Raw genomic sequence first — 13,111 nt, forward strand, 5'->3', positions numbered from 1 at the left:
GAAAAATGCTATTTATTTAAGAAACTATTTTCATCTAACTAGCTAAAAGATTAGAACCTGTTCTTTGAAAGTCTTGGGTAGAAATATAAAAATTCCAAGTTTCTGTTCAGGTTTATTGATGCAAAAAAAAAAAAAAAAGACCTGCTACTTACAAAGTTCTCAGTACAGTAGGTGAAATGGTGAGGTATTTAAAAACAAAAACATTGAATGACAGTAGGACAGGACCAATACATGCACCCCATTTACTCATAAAACCCCAAATACTATGTTCTCTTGTAAGCAAGTTAAGATTGTATACTGTAATAATGTGAGCAATACCTTCATGCCAGCAAGAGATAAAATCATATCTAGTTTCATAGTGAAAGGTTTAAATGCCAAAAGACTTAAAGAAGGACGTACAGGTAGGAAATAAAATAAAGTCCCAGGGTAAAGTAATCATTAAATGATGACAATACTCATTTGTGCTTTTACCCTGGGGGTGAATCATGTAAACTGGTGCTATAGGTTCTACCTAATGTTTAATTAAATTAAATTTTAAATATAAGACTGACCAGTATAAACAAAAAAATCAGTGATGGAGTAATACATCCAGGCATAGTTGTTGAACCCAGAATTACATTCACAGAACATAACATTTTAACTTAATTGTAAATATTGTCGACTATAATGTCACATGACAAGAATTTGTGTGGCATATAAACAAGCATTTTGAATCTTCATTTACAGAGAAGGTATTCTAGCTTGGCTGATGCTGAATGCTGCCCAAACACCAGGTGGCAGCTTCCTGAGCAGCACTTCAGACTGACACTAGAGGACGATGATGTCATGGTGCAATACACTAGGACAGAGGTTTTCCATGACCATTTCATATCAGTTCATATTTCCTTGATTTTGGCATAGACTCAAGAAATGAACAGCAACTGCGCATCATATATTACTGCTTTTCAGAAAACCAATAGTTTACATATTTACCATAAACGACAGTCACCAGCCAACTCTTAGCTCTCATAGCTCGCCTAAGACCGACCGATTGGTTGAAGACTAATCACTATTTGCTTAGCACAGTTTTTACTTTATATACTTATATTTTTATCTGTGCATGTCACCAGGAATGGGCAAATAATGAATAACACTTAAAGATAAATATATATAATTTCTAAAAAATAAAAACAGACCATGATTAAAATTGTGTTTAAATAGATTCAATCTCAGTAGGAGTAGTATTTTGGAGGTTGTTGTATTTGAATAGAAGTAGTTTTTGAGAGGTTGATTGATGGTAAAAACACAAGGTACACTGGAGCAGGTGTAACCAACCGTGCTCCTAGAGAACTACCTTCCTGCAGAGCTCAGTTCCAACTCAACCTGCCTTTAATCTTCAAGTAATAATAAACACCTTGGTAAGCTGGTTCAGGTGTGTTGATTAAAGTTTGAACAAAATTTTGCAGAAAGGTAGCACTCCAGGAGTAGGGGTGGCTACCGTTTCAGACCAATGGTTTTCAGTTCTGGAGTATCACATCACTGCACATTCTGGATCTCTTTCTTTAACACTAACTTATTTGTGGAGGTTCCAAGACCGTTGTTTCAGTTTCTGATAGGAGTCATCCAAAATGAGATACTTAAAATGACTGTTCACCCAAAAATGAAAATTCTGTCTGTATTTACTCACCCTCATTTTGTTTCCGACCTGTAAGACTTTGATTAATCATCAAAATGACTGGTTTCTGTCCCTACGCTGAAAGTCCAGGATCCAAAAAGGTCATAAAGGCATGTGGGTGAGTAAATAACGACAGATTTTTCATTTTTTGGTGAACTACCCTCTTACGGACAAGAATAGACGACTATGACATGACAAGGGTGAAAAATAACAAAAGAAGGTTCTCTGAAGAATGTTTTAGATGTCACTGGAGGGAATGGAGTGGAGAAGGCTAAGGACAGGTTGTGGACCCTAGGCTGGTTAAGTAGATGATGACATGACCATGTCAAACTCTTTTGCATCTTCCTGACCACTGGTGAGACCACAGCTCCCAGAGAGCTCAGGGAAGTGGCTGGCTCTGCCAGAAAGAACCGGTGAGCCAGGAGACTGGTTGCCACCCTGCTTTTTGGGAGCAACAGGGGATGGATGAATCTTCTCCGCCCTAGGGATTATTGGTGAGCGGATCCCTGGTGAAAGAAGCCCTGGGCTCTTCCCTGTTGGTGAGGAGGCTGAGGCCAGATTGCGGTAATCAGTGCCAAAGGGCGAGCTGTTGGACGGAGGGAGTTTACTTGCCACTTGTTGGCTCGTGAACCGTGACAGCACCTGAGTGACAGTGTTGCGGGCAATCTGCTTTGCCGCAGAATTGTCTGGAGTAGTAGGAACAGCCGCAGTAGGAGAGAGGTCTCGAGGCGAGTGGACAATGGATACGTCGTGTTTGTGGTCTGCCTCAGCTTGTTGCTGAAACTTGTGGCGTGCTGCTTGGAATCGCTGGTTGATGCTGGCTTGGAAGGAGGATGGATAAGTCGGACTAGAGCAGCCTAGAGAGGCCAGACGTTTGGTCAGAACTGGGGAAGAGCAAGGAGATGAGCTAAGGGAGGATGAGGCAGGACTGCTGGGGGAGAGACACTGCAAGGCTCCACTTCCTCCAGGGAGCACTACCCCAAAGTCCACCGATCCCTCTTCCTTGCACCTCTCGTCTGCTGGAGACTCTGGTTCTCTGGGAGTGTGGTGACCATTTAGCTTGGGTGGTGGAGATGATTTAGATGCAATGGTTTTGCCATCGACTTCGGTTTGACTAAGAGGAGGCGTGATACCTGTGGTAGCTTTCTTGTCTGCTGAATTTGAGGCAGATTTGAAAGCTGGAGTTTTTACCTTTTCTTCATTGTCCTTCTCCAGCCCTGCCTTTTCTCTTTCTTTCATTTCATCCAACTCTTTCTTTAGACTATTGAACTTATGCAAAAGCTCCTGATATCGTTTTTCTTCCTTCTGTAATTTCCCTCTCATCTGCTCGCACTCTGTTTCCAATTCGGCCAGCTTTCTCTCACCTCTCGCCTCTATCTGCTGAACATGAGTGCGTTCGCTCTCCAGCTCCCCCTTTAGGGTTTTGATAGTACTGCTCTCCTGTTCCAGCTGGCGGGTGAGCTCCGCAACCCGCTGGCTCTCCTCCTCTGCCCGTGCTGTAGCCTTCTGACATTCTTTCGCCAGGGTCGAGGATAACTGCTGCTGCTGCGCTAAATCCTCCTCAGCTTGATTCGACAGGACTGACCTCTCACGTTCTAAACGTTCAACTTGAGCCCTCTCAAACTCCAGCTGAAGAAAAGCGAGAGACGTCACTTTAAAGTGTGAAAAATACTAATAAAGTCACAAGGAATAGCACTAGGCATTATATAGATGTAAGACTTCAGACAACATTGAAGATGAATTCTACATTCTTGAAAAAAACATTTTCTACTTGCTTCTTCCTGCCAGAAACAAAACTTATGAATATTTTTAAGACTCTTTGCAGACCCTATGAGCTGCAGAATGTGAGAGAGTCATGGACAAGCATCCAGGAAAAAAAAAAAAATGAGTGTGTGTGCAAGGAAAACCCAGGGCAGGACAGGAAGGGCATTTTACATTATACTGGAGTATGTACTTTGACCTTTATATAACCTTATCCTAATCCTATAAAAACACAAACACACAATGGAATGTCTTCACACACACACACACACACACACAGAGGCGGATGGACTCTCCTCTACCACAGGCCATAAACACAATGGAGCCTTTCCTCTGTAGAAAAGAGATCTGCGCCAACACTGTTTCACAACAAAGCCACACAAAATCTGCTGGCACAGGGTGCTGTGATTGCATTTATCTAGCAGTTTCAGTTGTATTTATAACAGTGCAGTTTGTGCATGTGTACATATGTTTTGGCTGCGTTGCCAGGTTACCTGTTTCAGTAGTCTGTCTCGTTCCTTCTCCAACATGGCCGTGATGTCATCACCCGCAGCATTGTCTTGAGCACGCCGTTGTTTCTCTTCTTCTAAATCAGCTATTACCTACAGGCATCCACACATTCAATCATCAGGTGAAGAAAGATGAATAATTATGACTGCACCATCTAATAAACAGAACGCATATATTGTTTTCATCTCAGTTAATGTTTGAGTCACATTATTGAGTCACATTAGTTCCAAACCTGTATGACTTCTCTTCTGTGGAACACATAAGAAGAAGATATTTTGAGAACACTTTTTTTATATATATATTTTGAGAACTCTTTTTTTCGAGAACTTTTTTTTTTTTGGTAATCAGAATTTTCTGTTTAGAAGATCTTCTTTTGTGTTCCACAGAGGACAGCAAGTCATACAGATTCAGAACGAGTGAATGATATGGTTAAAAATAGCATAAATACAAAATTCTGGGCAAACACTCCCTGCCCATCAACACAGCCTAGCATGGATAGGAGCAGGGAGAGCAGAATACCCCCCAAGGGGAACAGAGCAGAACCAGCATTAATGATAAATGTAGCAGATACCATTAATGTTCTATGTGATTTTAACAGCATGATTCAGTGGTCTGACTCAATGATATATTCACTGCCAAGTCCTGACTGGACGTGAGGAGGAGTTGGGGATGGAGGTGGGTGATTAGTTCCTGGATGAATTTTTTTTATAACTCATCCGTTTAAATTATATTAAGCCTTAAAGTTCTTAAAGTAATTAAGGGCGTAGTCACTTGACTGACAGGTGTATCGGCGCTGCTTTCACTGCCGTAGATGGCGACGGCCCGCTCTACACACTTTAAGCTTCAAAAACAGTCTTCAGGATTCTATGGATGACATCATGGACACTACGTCCATGTTTTTATACAGTCTATGCAGCTACCTTCAAACCCAGCATCCAAAGTGACTGATTAAAGTGACATTAACGCACTAGTTTAAATGCCTACAGCTTTTTAGCATTACCCTTTTTCTTAAAAGAACCATTTTCTTAGGGTTTAGAACATTTGAAAAACTTACACATCCTTTTTTGGAATGGAAAGTTTCCATGGATGTTAAAGATTGTTTATGAAGCCATAGGTGCCAATGAAGAACTTTTATTTTGAAAAGTACGGCTTCCACATAGCAGCCTAAAATACAGCCTAGGTAGGTAGCTCAGATCTCTGTCTTTGTTTCTCACCCGTCTGTGACTCCTCTCTGCAGCAGCGAGCTGTTTCAGCAATTTCTCCTTCATGTTGGTGCAGTGGGCCATCACTAGCTTCAACACGCCCAGTGGGTTCAGACACACGGGAGTCTGCCGTCCATCATCCTGAGCCTGTGACAGTTCGCTGTCCCTCAGCAGTGCTATGAAGGGGTCACGGAGGTCGTAATGTCCATATCGCTCCTGTACAAATGCATCTCTCTGTTGTGCCTAAAAAATGTCAAAGGTAGACAGGAAAAGATAGGAATAAGTAAAATCAGTGGTTTGAACACACAGCAAATTCCTAGAATGACTGATTAATACCTTACATTATGTTTACATATAGGCCATGTGTTTTTATGAGAGACAGAAAGAAAGAACAGGATTTCTAAACACATCATGATGCAATTACAGCTGGTCATTATCAGATCTGTTTTCACAAAACATAATCGCAGCCTTGACCCCCACCCCGACCCCCCCATCTGCGGGCAGGTGTTAAACCTCCCCTGGGCTGAAGGGATGGAGAGGGAGACCCACACCACAAAAGGCCCAGCTGTAGGGGGTGTTGTTCTGAGCTGGAAAGGGGGCAGTGTGACTAATTTAGGAGGGATTGGGTGGTCTTACTAAACAGATCAGCAAACAGGAGACACACACGCGCACACACACAATTAAGGACAGGAATGGACATGTGGTTTATGTTCTGGGTGACAGAACACATGCTGCATCCTGCTGTATTCCTCTCCACTTTTAATGCTGTTCTTCCGTTCACTGCATAACTCAAACAGTTGACTGTCCTCGAAATACATTAGGATGAATAACAAATTGTGAAAAATAACAATAATGATTATAATAACAACAGGACATTTTCTATTTTTATCGTATTTATAGTATTTTATAAGTGAAATGTGGTCAATATTAAATAATATTTTGTGTAAACATCTATATATACTATATAAATAGTATATAGTATATATAAATAAATACACACACGTGTTTATATATATATATATATATATACATATAACATTTTCATTTTGAGGTTTGCTAAAAAATATTACCTTTATTTACATTCTGAAGTAGCAGCAGATAATGTCTTCCATATTTTGATGTATATTTGAGTAAAAGAGATGATCAAAAAAGTAGAAATTGTAGAACAGGGACTTGGTTCTATCCATGGGTTGTTGATTGGATGGAGGCAGATTTGAGTGGAATTAGAAGAAAGTTCAATCTAACTAAATGATTGGGGAAGTCTGGCATACAGTACATCAGAGAGAAATCTGTCATATCAGTAGATCCAGTTCACATTCTGATTAAAAACTGCATAGGTCAAAAAAAAAAAAGAATCACAAATTACCTGTTTATAATAACATCATAATAGCATTAATTAATTTTTTTTTTTTTATTATTAATATTAATTCAATACCTGCTTTTACTTTACTTGATCACATGATGAAGGCAAATGTATGACAGTTAAATGCACATTTACAAACTAATATGCCATATTGGTCAAGACCGATTAATAAAAAGTGTGTAATATCTGACATGATACTATAAATTAAACGGCAAAAAATCATGACCTCGTCAGGCTAACATGTACATGAAGCAAACACATTTGTTATTTTCACGAGCACACCTTTGTGTCCTTGTGTCCTTGTAAATACACCAATGCAAACAAAAATGAAGACTTTATCTGCTTGATCACAATGCATGTGGGAGAGAAAGTCATATTTAACCAGTCGAACTTCAAGAGACCTGAGCTTCCGCCGTTTGCTGGTTATTATCTGTGATCATTCAGTCTTTTAATAACACAGAGAATGAGAATGAGGCGTGGTGTGTACTGGGTGTGAACGTCAGCATATTGATTAACACAATGTGTAATCTGTAACCACAATAACCATTAAAATGCAGGCTGTCATCTCTAACATAATTTTTATGTCTCTCAATCTCTCTGTATCAAGCAGAAACTCATATTGTGCTTATGTCTATGCTGAAGCCGTGTGAGTGTGTTAAGTGCGTCTCACACCACCGGGCTGGATAGTTTATTTGTTTAACTTCAGCATTAAGCAGTGTTGCATACTACTCAACATTATTATAGAAAATAACAGTCCACTTTCAGCCCTAGAGGCCGTAATCTGTGGCCCTACCGGCCTCCGGGTGACCTTATCCAGAGATCAGAGAGAGAGAGACAACTGAAGGAAGCAGACAAACATCACCATTACTATTGCTCAAACTACTGTTTAGATTTGATCTACTACACTAATTATTATATTTTTGGCTGTAACTCACCCAGCACTCTTTGTGCTACAGAAGTAAATGATATGATGAAGAATGATTCACTTTGGCAAGAGTAAAGAACCACCTGGAACACCTTAGCAACTGCAAATCACTGTCCTGGCAACCAGTATTTTGATACTACAGCCTAAAAGATCATGGTCAGAAAGATTTTTTTAAAAAAAGAGAAATGAATACTTTATTTTTTTAAGCAAGGATACATTAAACTTAATAATGTATGTTACAAAATATATTTCAAACAAATGTTTTTAAATTCATATTCATCAAAGAATCCTAAACAAAACTTAAATAATTTTCACAAAAATAAAACTTTGCTTTTACCATCGGTAATATATATATATATATTTTTTTTTTTTATTGAGCACCAAATCAGCATATTAGAATGATTTCTGAAGGGTCATCTTACACTGAAGAGACTGCAGAAAATCCAGTTTTGCATCACAGGAATAAACTGCATTTAAAAACATATTCAAATAAAAAAAGGTTATTTAAAATTGTAATATTTTATAATAGCTCTGTTTTTACTGTATTTTAATCAAATAAATGCATCTTTTATAATCATAAGTAACTTCTTACTGACCACAAACATTTGAATGATAATGTTCCTTTTTTATTTCTCACTCCTATTTTAAATATTTAAATTCTTTAGTAATATCATAATGTTTTGCAGCTGTAATCAAAGCTCTGCTTTTGTCTCTTCACACCCAACACAACAGCCCAGACACACACCCACAATAACAGTCTCTCAGGACCGACAGCACTACACACACGACTGCCTTTCCCACCAGAAATCCAGCTACTATATTTAGCCCCTACAGTCTCAAGATCTTTAGTTTGAACATTATTTTCTCATTTGACTGCTTTCTCTGCGCACTATAAAAAAATCTGTGCATCTGTAAATCACTGTGCATTTACCGTAAATTACCGGCAGTTAATCACAGTTCAGGACTTCCTGTGATGTAGCAGAATGCCGCACAATCACAATGATTATCTGAGTAGGCACAGTAATTTTTTGTTGTAACATATACTGTAACAGTATATCACAGCTCTCAGTAGCCAGAACTTCCTCAAAAGCTGAGATGTGACTCCAGTTTGTAAAACTGTTCACTGGATCAAAAGCAAATAAGAATAGCAGTTAAGACGTTCAGCTTTAATGATTTAACTCACTATTTTAGCTCTAAATAATAACTATATATATGTATATATAGTCCCAATGCTCATCCAAGGATAATTAATTCGATTATTTATGAGCATGGGCTTATGGGTATTCCCCCACCGTGGGATCTCAATACAGAATGATACAGTTATTTTAGATATTTTTATGGTAATTTATTGGCTAAATATATTATTTTACTCTGTGTGTGTTGCTGTGGCATTAGTAATACATATGCAGGACAGAGCAGGATGCTCTTTGTGCCGGTGCTGTTTTTAACCAAGCTCTTGCTGATCTGAGGCGCAGAGAAGAATCAGGAGACTTCCTGGAAGGAAGTTCACACCGATGGAATCCTACATCTCTCTAATCAACACACAAACACACGCTCCAGGCGGTTCAGAAGAGCAAGGAACCCCAATGGTTTTCTCTCTGAGTGTGTCACATGTTTTATGTCAAACATGGGCTAGACGTCCTCCCTATTAGGACAAAACCAACTGGATTGTTTAGTCTGTTTGGACTGTGATTTTAACACACAATTCTCTATTCACGAAAGTCCCCTTTCAGAGACCTGTGAAAGGACCTGATGTTCCTTTATAAGGCTTAGATGAAGCAGCGAGTGAGTCATAATAACGACCGGTTTCCCGTTTTAACCGCCAGCCCTTGGGACATTGGCTCCTCAATTACATCAGAATGAGCCATGGGAAAATAACTCTAAAGGAGGAGCAAAAAACACTGCAGTTGATCTGGAGGCTTCCAAAACATCTAACCTGATTGGCACTTTTCTTCCAACAAATACATACACAACATTCATGATCAAAGCCTCAAGCAGAAAAGACCTCTCAAGGTTCCCTCTGTGTATAATGCCCTTACTACCCAGGGAGAAAGACAAATTAAGCTGACGCACACACACAGTTTACACTCTTACACACTAAGGCTTTGCAAAAAAGGAAGCAAAAACTGATTTCAAAAATGGACCTCAAATCAGTAGACCGCAAAAAAACAAAAAACATCCATGTGTTGTTTGAAACCTGATAATGATCAGGATATTTTATTATCATATAGTAAATGATTTCACGAGTAAGTGGTTTTGGACATCAATACTGCAGTATCCAGAGCAGATGCACCAGACACTACAGACAATGTCTATGTTTCCATCCAAGTAGTGAAAGTACACTATTGTTAAAAAGAGAGAGAAAGAGAGATAGAATAATAAATACTGTTATTCAGGAAGGATGCTTTGTGGCAGTAAAACCTTTTACGTTGTTACAAAGGATGTCTGTTTTAAAAAATGCGGTTCTACTTTCTATTTTAAAAAAATCCAGCAAAAAAAAAAAAAAATCACTGCATCAGTTTCAACAAAAGTATATTATACAGCACAATTATCTATCACAATTATCTATCATTTTAAAATTATTAAGCATATTAGAATGATTTCTAATGATGGTGGGGACGACTGAACAAGTCACTATACAAAGTATAGATGTACTGTAATGTGAATGCACAAATATATTTCCGTTCGCATTCGGATGAATTTAGCTTCTCTGTGTTGTTTTCAATGTCTCACAAACTAATCTCATAGTGCAGAGCAAAGAGTCTTCAGCTGATCAGTCTGGTCACAGTGAGACACCGGAGCAGCTTTAGTCACTGACCCCCTCGTCTCATGTTTCCATCTTTCCCACACACCCCTGAGCACTTGTGAAGCTGCTGTTCTCTGTTATTAACACTGTGTTAACTACAGCATCAGACAGAATAATTACAGGCCTAATAAAAGACACACACTCTCTATATATATCCAGAGGGAACACTGTGGGCTTCTGTTGTGTCAGTATGAGTTCAAACTAAAATGAACTACATTTGTTCTAGTTTTGCGGATTAAAGACTCAATCGAGCACAGCTGATTTAATTTGTGTGCTTATCAAAGCATAAAATGAAATAGAAGATGGAGAATTAAGTGAGTAATAATAAAGAAAGCTGGAAGGCCGGGCTCTGTGCGTACACTTGTTAAAGTGTTAAGGAGTTCAGTTTTTAATTAATTTCATTATTCAATAAAAACATTTAAAGGGGGGGTGAAATGCTAATTTTCACTCAATATCCTGTTAATCTTGAGTACCTATAGAGTAGTACTGCATCCTTCATAACTCCAAAAAGTCTTTAGTTTTATTATATTCATAAGAGAAAGATAGTCTGTACCATTTTTTCCCAGAAAAACACGAGCGTCTGGAGGCGTGACGTGTGGGCGGAGCTAAAGAATCACGAGCGCGAGTAGGCTTTTGCGTTGAGAGCGTTTAGAAGCTGTGACATTACCGTGAGAAAAAAAAAACATCATCCAAAACAAACCATGGCTAACAGTCAGATTCAGCCGTTTATTTATGATCCAGAATCAGATCCCGAGGCTGAAACTGAACGAGAGCAGCAGCAGCAACGACTCGCTCCGAGCGGGGCTCGAACCCAGGTCTCCGGCATGGGAGTTGGTAACCTTGCCAACTCCCATGGCAAGGTTAATTTACCAATTACCTTGTTGGTAAAACAAGCATCTTCGAAATGCAGGGAACAAACAAAAACACTTGCACAACTCCGTTGATGCTCTGTAAAAATAAACTCCATCCACTGGTCCCTTAATGCTGTTTTTTTTTTTTTTTTTGGTAATCTGTGCAGGGTTGTCTTGCCCTGGCAACCAAAAACACACTTCTTTTGTGACATTTCGCAACGCTCTCGCTCTGATCAGTGAATGTCTGTTGTGCTCTCAGTGCTCTCCTATACGGGAGCGCGCGCTCTTCCGGCAGAAGTGCCCTCAGCACCCATACAAGGAAATTCCGCTCCATCTAACGTCACACAGACCCATACTCGAAAAAAACTTTCCGAAACTTGTGACAAACCGGAAGGAGTATTTTGGGAACAAAAATACTCCTTCAAACGTACAACATAATTTTTGAAACTTTGTCCATGTTTAGCATGGGAATCCAACTCTTTAACAGTGTAAAAAACTCAGTATGCATGAAAAAGCATTTCACCCCCCCCCCTTTAACAGTAATGAACAAATGAAATAACTATCTGAAATTTTTGTATGTAGAATATACATGGTGTCTTTTAGTAATTTATAAGTCCTGATAGAATGAAGACTGTGCTCATGAATATTAATTATGTTACATGGTACACTTAATGGCTGAAAGGAAGATTTATCAGATGGCAAATAAATGAATCAAATTATTGTGAGGGGCGTAGTTCATGAATATGTAGGATATAATTTATAAACTTCTGCATGTTCTAATTAATATCCATACGTACATCTTTTAATTTAATTTTTTAATGTGAACGTTCCTTTTAATTGTTTTTGTTTACACTGTCCGTTACTTTGTGTAAGTGTGTGTGTGTGTTTTACAGGAATAGCACTGCCTGCCATTGTTCTCCTGTCTGCCTCTTTCCCGAGTACCCCCCGACACACTTCCTGTGATTCCTGACCACTAGTCCACACCAAACACTGAACATTTACATAACACAAATATCATATAGCCTACATAACACAAATCTATACACATGCAGAGCTGAGAATGTACAGTATCCCTTACGAAAAATATGTTTATTCAAGTGTGCTATTAGTATAATGCTTTTAGTTTACTTTTTATGTACTTCTCAGAAATATACTTAAAACAACTTTTAAGTATTTGACTTATACTTAAAAAAAGTCTAAATATATTTGAACTACTGTATACTTGTGCTCCTAGAATCCGTTCATTGTTATAAAGTAGAGGGCGCTAGTACACATCTTCTGTAAAGAATTTCCAAAAAAACACAAGTGAAGAAGAAAAAGAAACAACAGATACTAACACATGTAACATGATCATCTGACATGAAACAGCATAAAAAAATTTAAGATATGGAATAAGATGTGGACCGATGAAGAGGTAATAAATACAGTCAAGCTTTGGGGTGTTGATCGACTGCATCTACGTTTTGATTATCCTTCTGAATCCAATTCAGGGTCTTTTTTCAGCTTTTGTTCAAAATGTTATTTCTTTATTTTTTTTTAATGATACTTAGCAACATTAAAGTGTTTAAAAAAAGACAGCATGAAGCTAGAATAAAATGTTTTTTTTGTATGTTAAGATATTCATATAACAATATATATACAAATAAAACCTAAATAGGGACATAGTACTACTACATAGTAGTACACTTAAAGTATGATGTAAAGTTCACATAAAGAAAATTTATGAGTATACTTGCTACCTAAAGTATACTGTAACACAGTTCGTAAGTCGGGAAGAAGTGAACTGGCGAACATTTCAATAAAACTTTAATAATAAAATAGACACAAAACAAAACCAAAACTCAAAAATAAAACCCAGGCCTGGTCGTCTCTAGTCTTGCACTGGCGTCACTCCCCCTTTTATCCTTCCGCAGCTCCTCGGTGGGACTCGAGACGGTGAGTGGAAAAGGTGTCACTCGTTATCCCTCTCACTCCACCGGCCTCATTCCGTTCACACAGCTCTTGGCCCCGCCCCTCTCGTCACATACACTTAACTTTAA

The 13,111-nt window shown here is 38.6% G+C and overlaps 1 protein-coding gene across 1 annotated transcript in view; it reads right to left on the minus strand.

The window, feature by feature from the left end:
* Positions 1-92: 92 nt before the first annotated feature.
* LOC113072083 (CTTNBP2 N-terminal-like protein) overlaps positions 93-13,111 on the minus strand; it is a 20,965-nt gene continuing 7,946 nt past the window's right edge. The window contains exons 3-5 of the mRNA XM_026245221.1: positions 5,140-5,370; positions 3,910-4,017; positions 93-3,283 (exon numbers count right to left, since the gene is read on the minus strand). Coding sequence (XP_026101006.1) covers positions 1,955-3,283; positions 3,910-4,017; positions 5,140-5,370 — 1,668 coding nt within the window. The 3' untranslated portion in view covers positions 93-1,954. The remainder of the gene's footprint in view (positions 3,284-3,909; positions 4,018-5,139; positions 5,371-13,111) is intronic.

This window comes from Carassius auratus, unplaced genomic scaffold, assembly GCF_003368295.1.
Source record: "Carassius auratus strain Wakin unplaced genomic scaffold, ASM336829v1 scaf_tig00008539, whole genome shotgun sequence".
Lineage (NCBI taxonomy): Eukaryota > Metazoa > Chordata > Actinopteri > Cypriniformes > Cyprinidae > Carassius > Carassius auratus.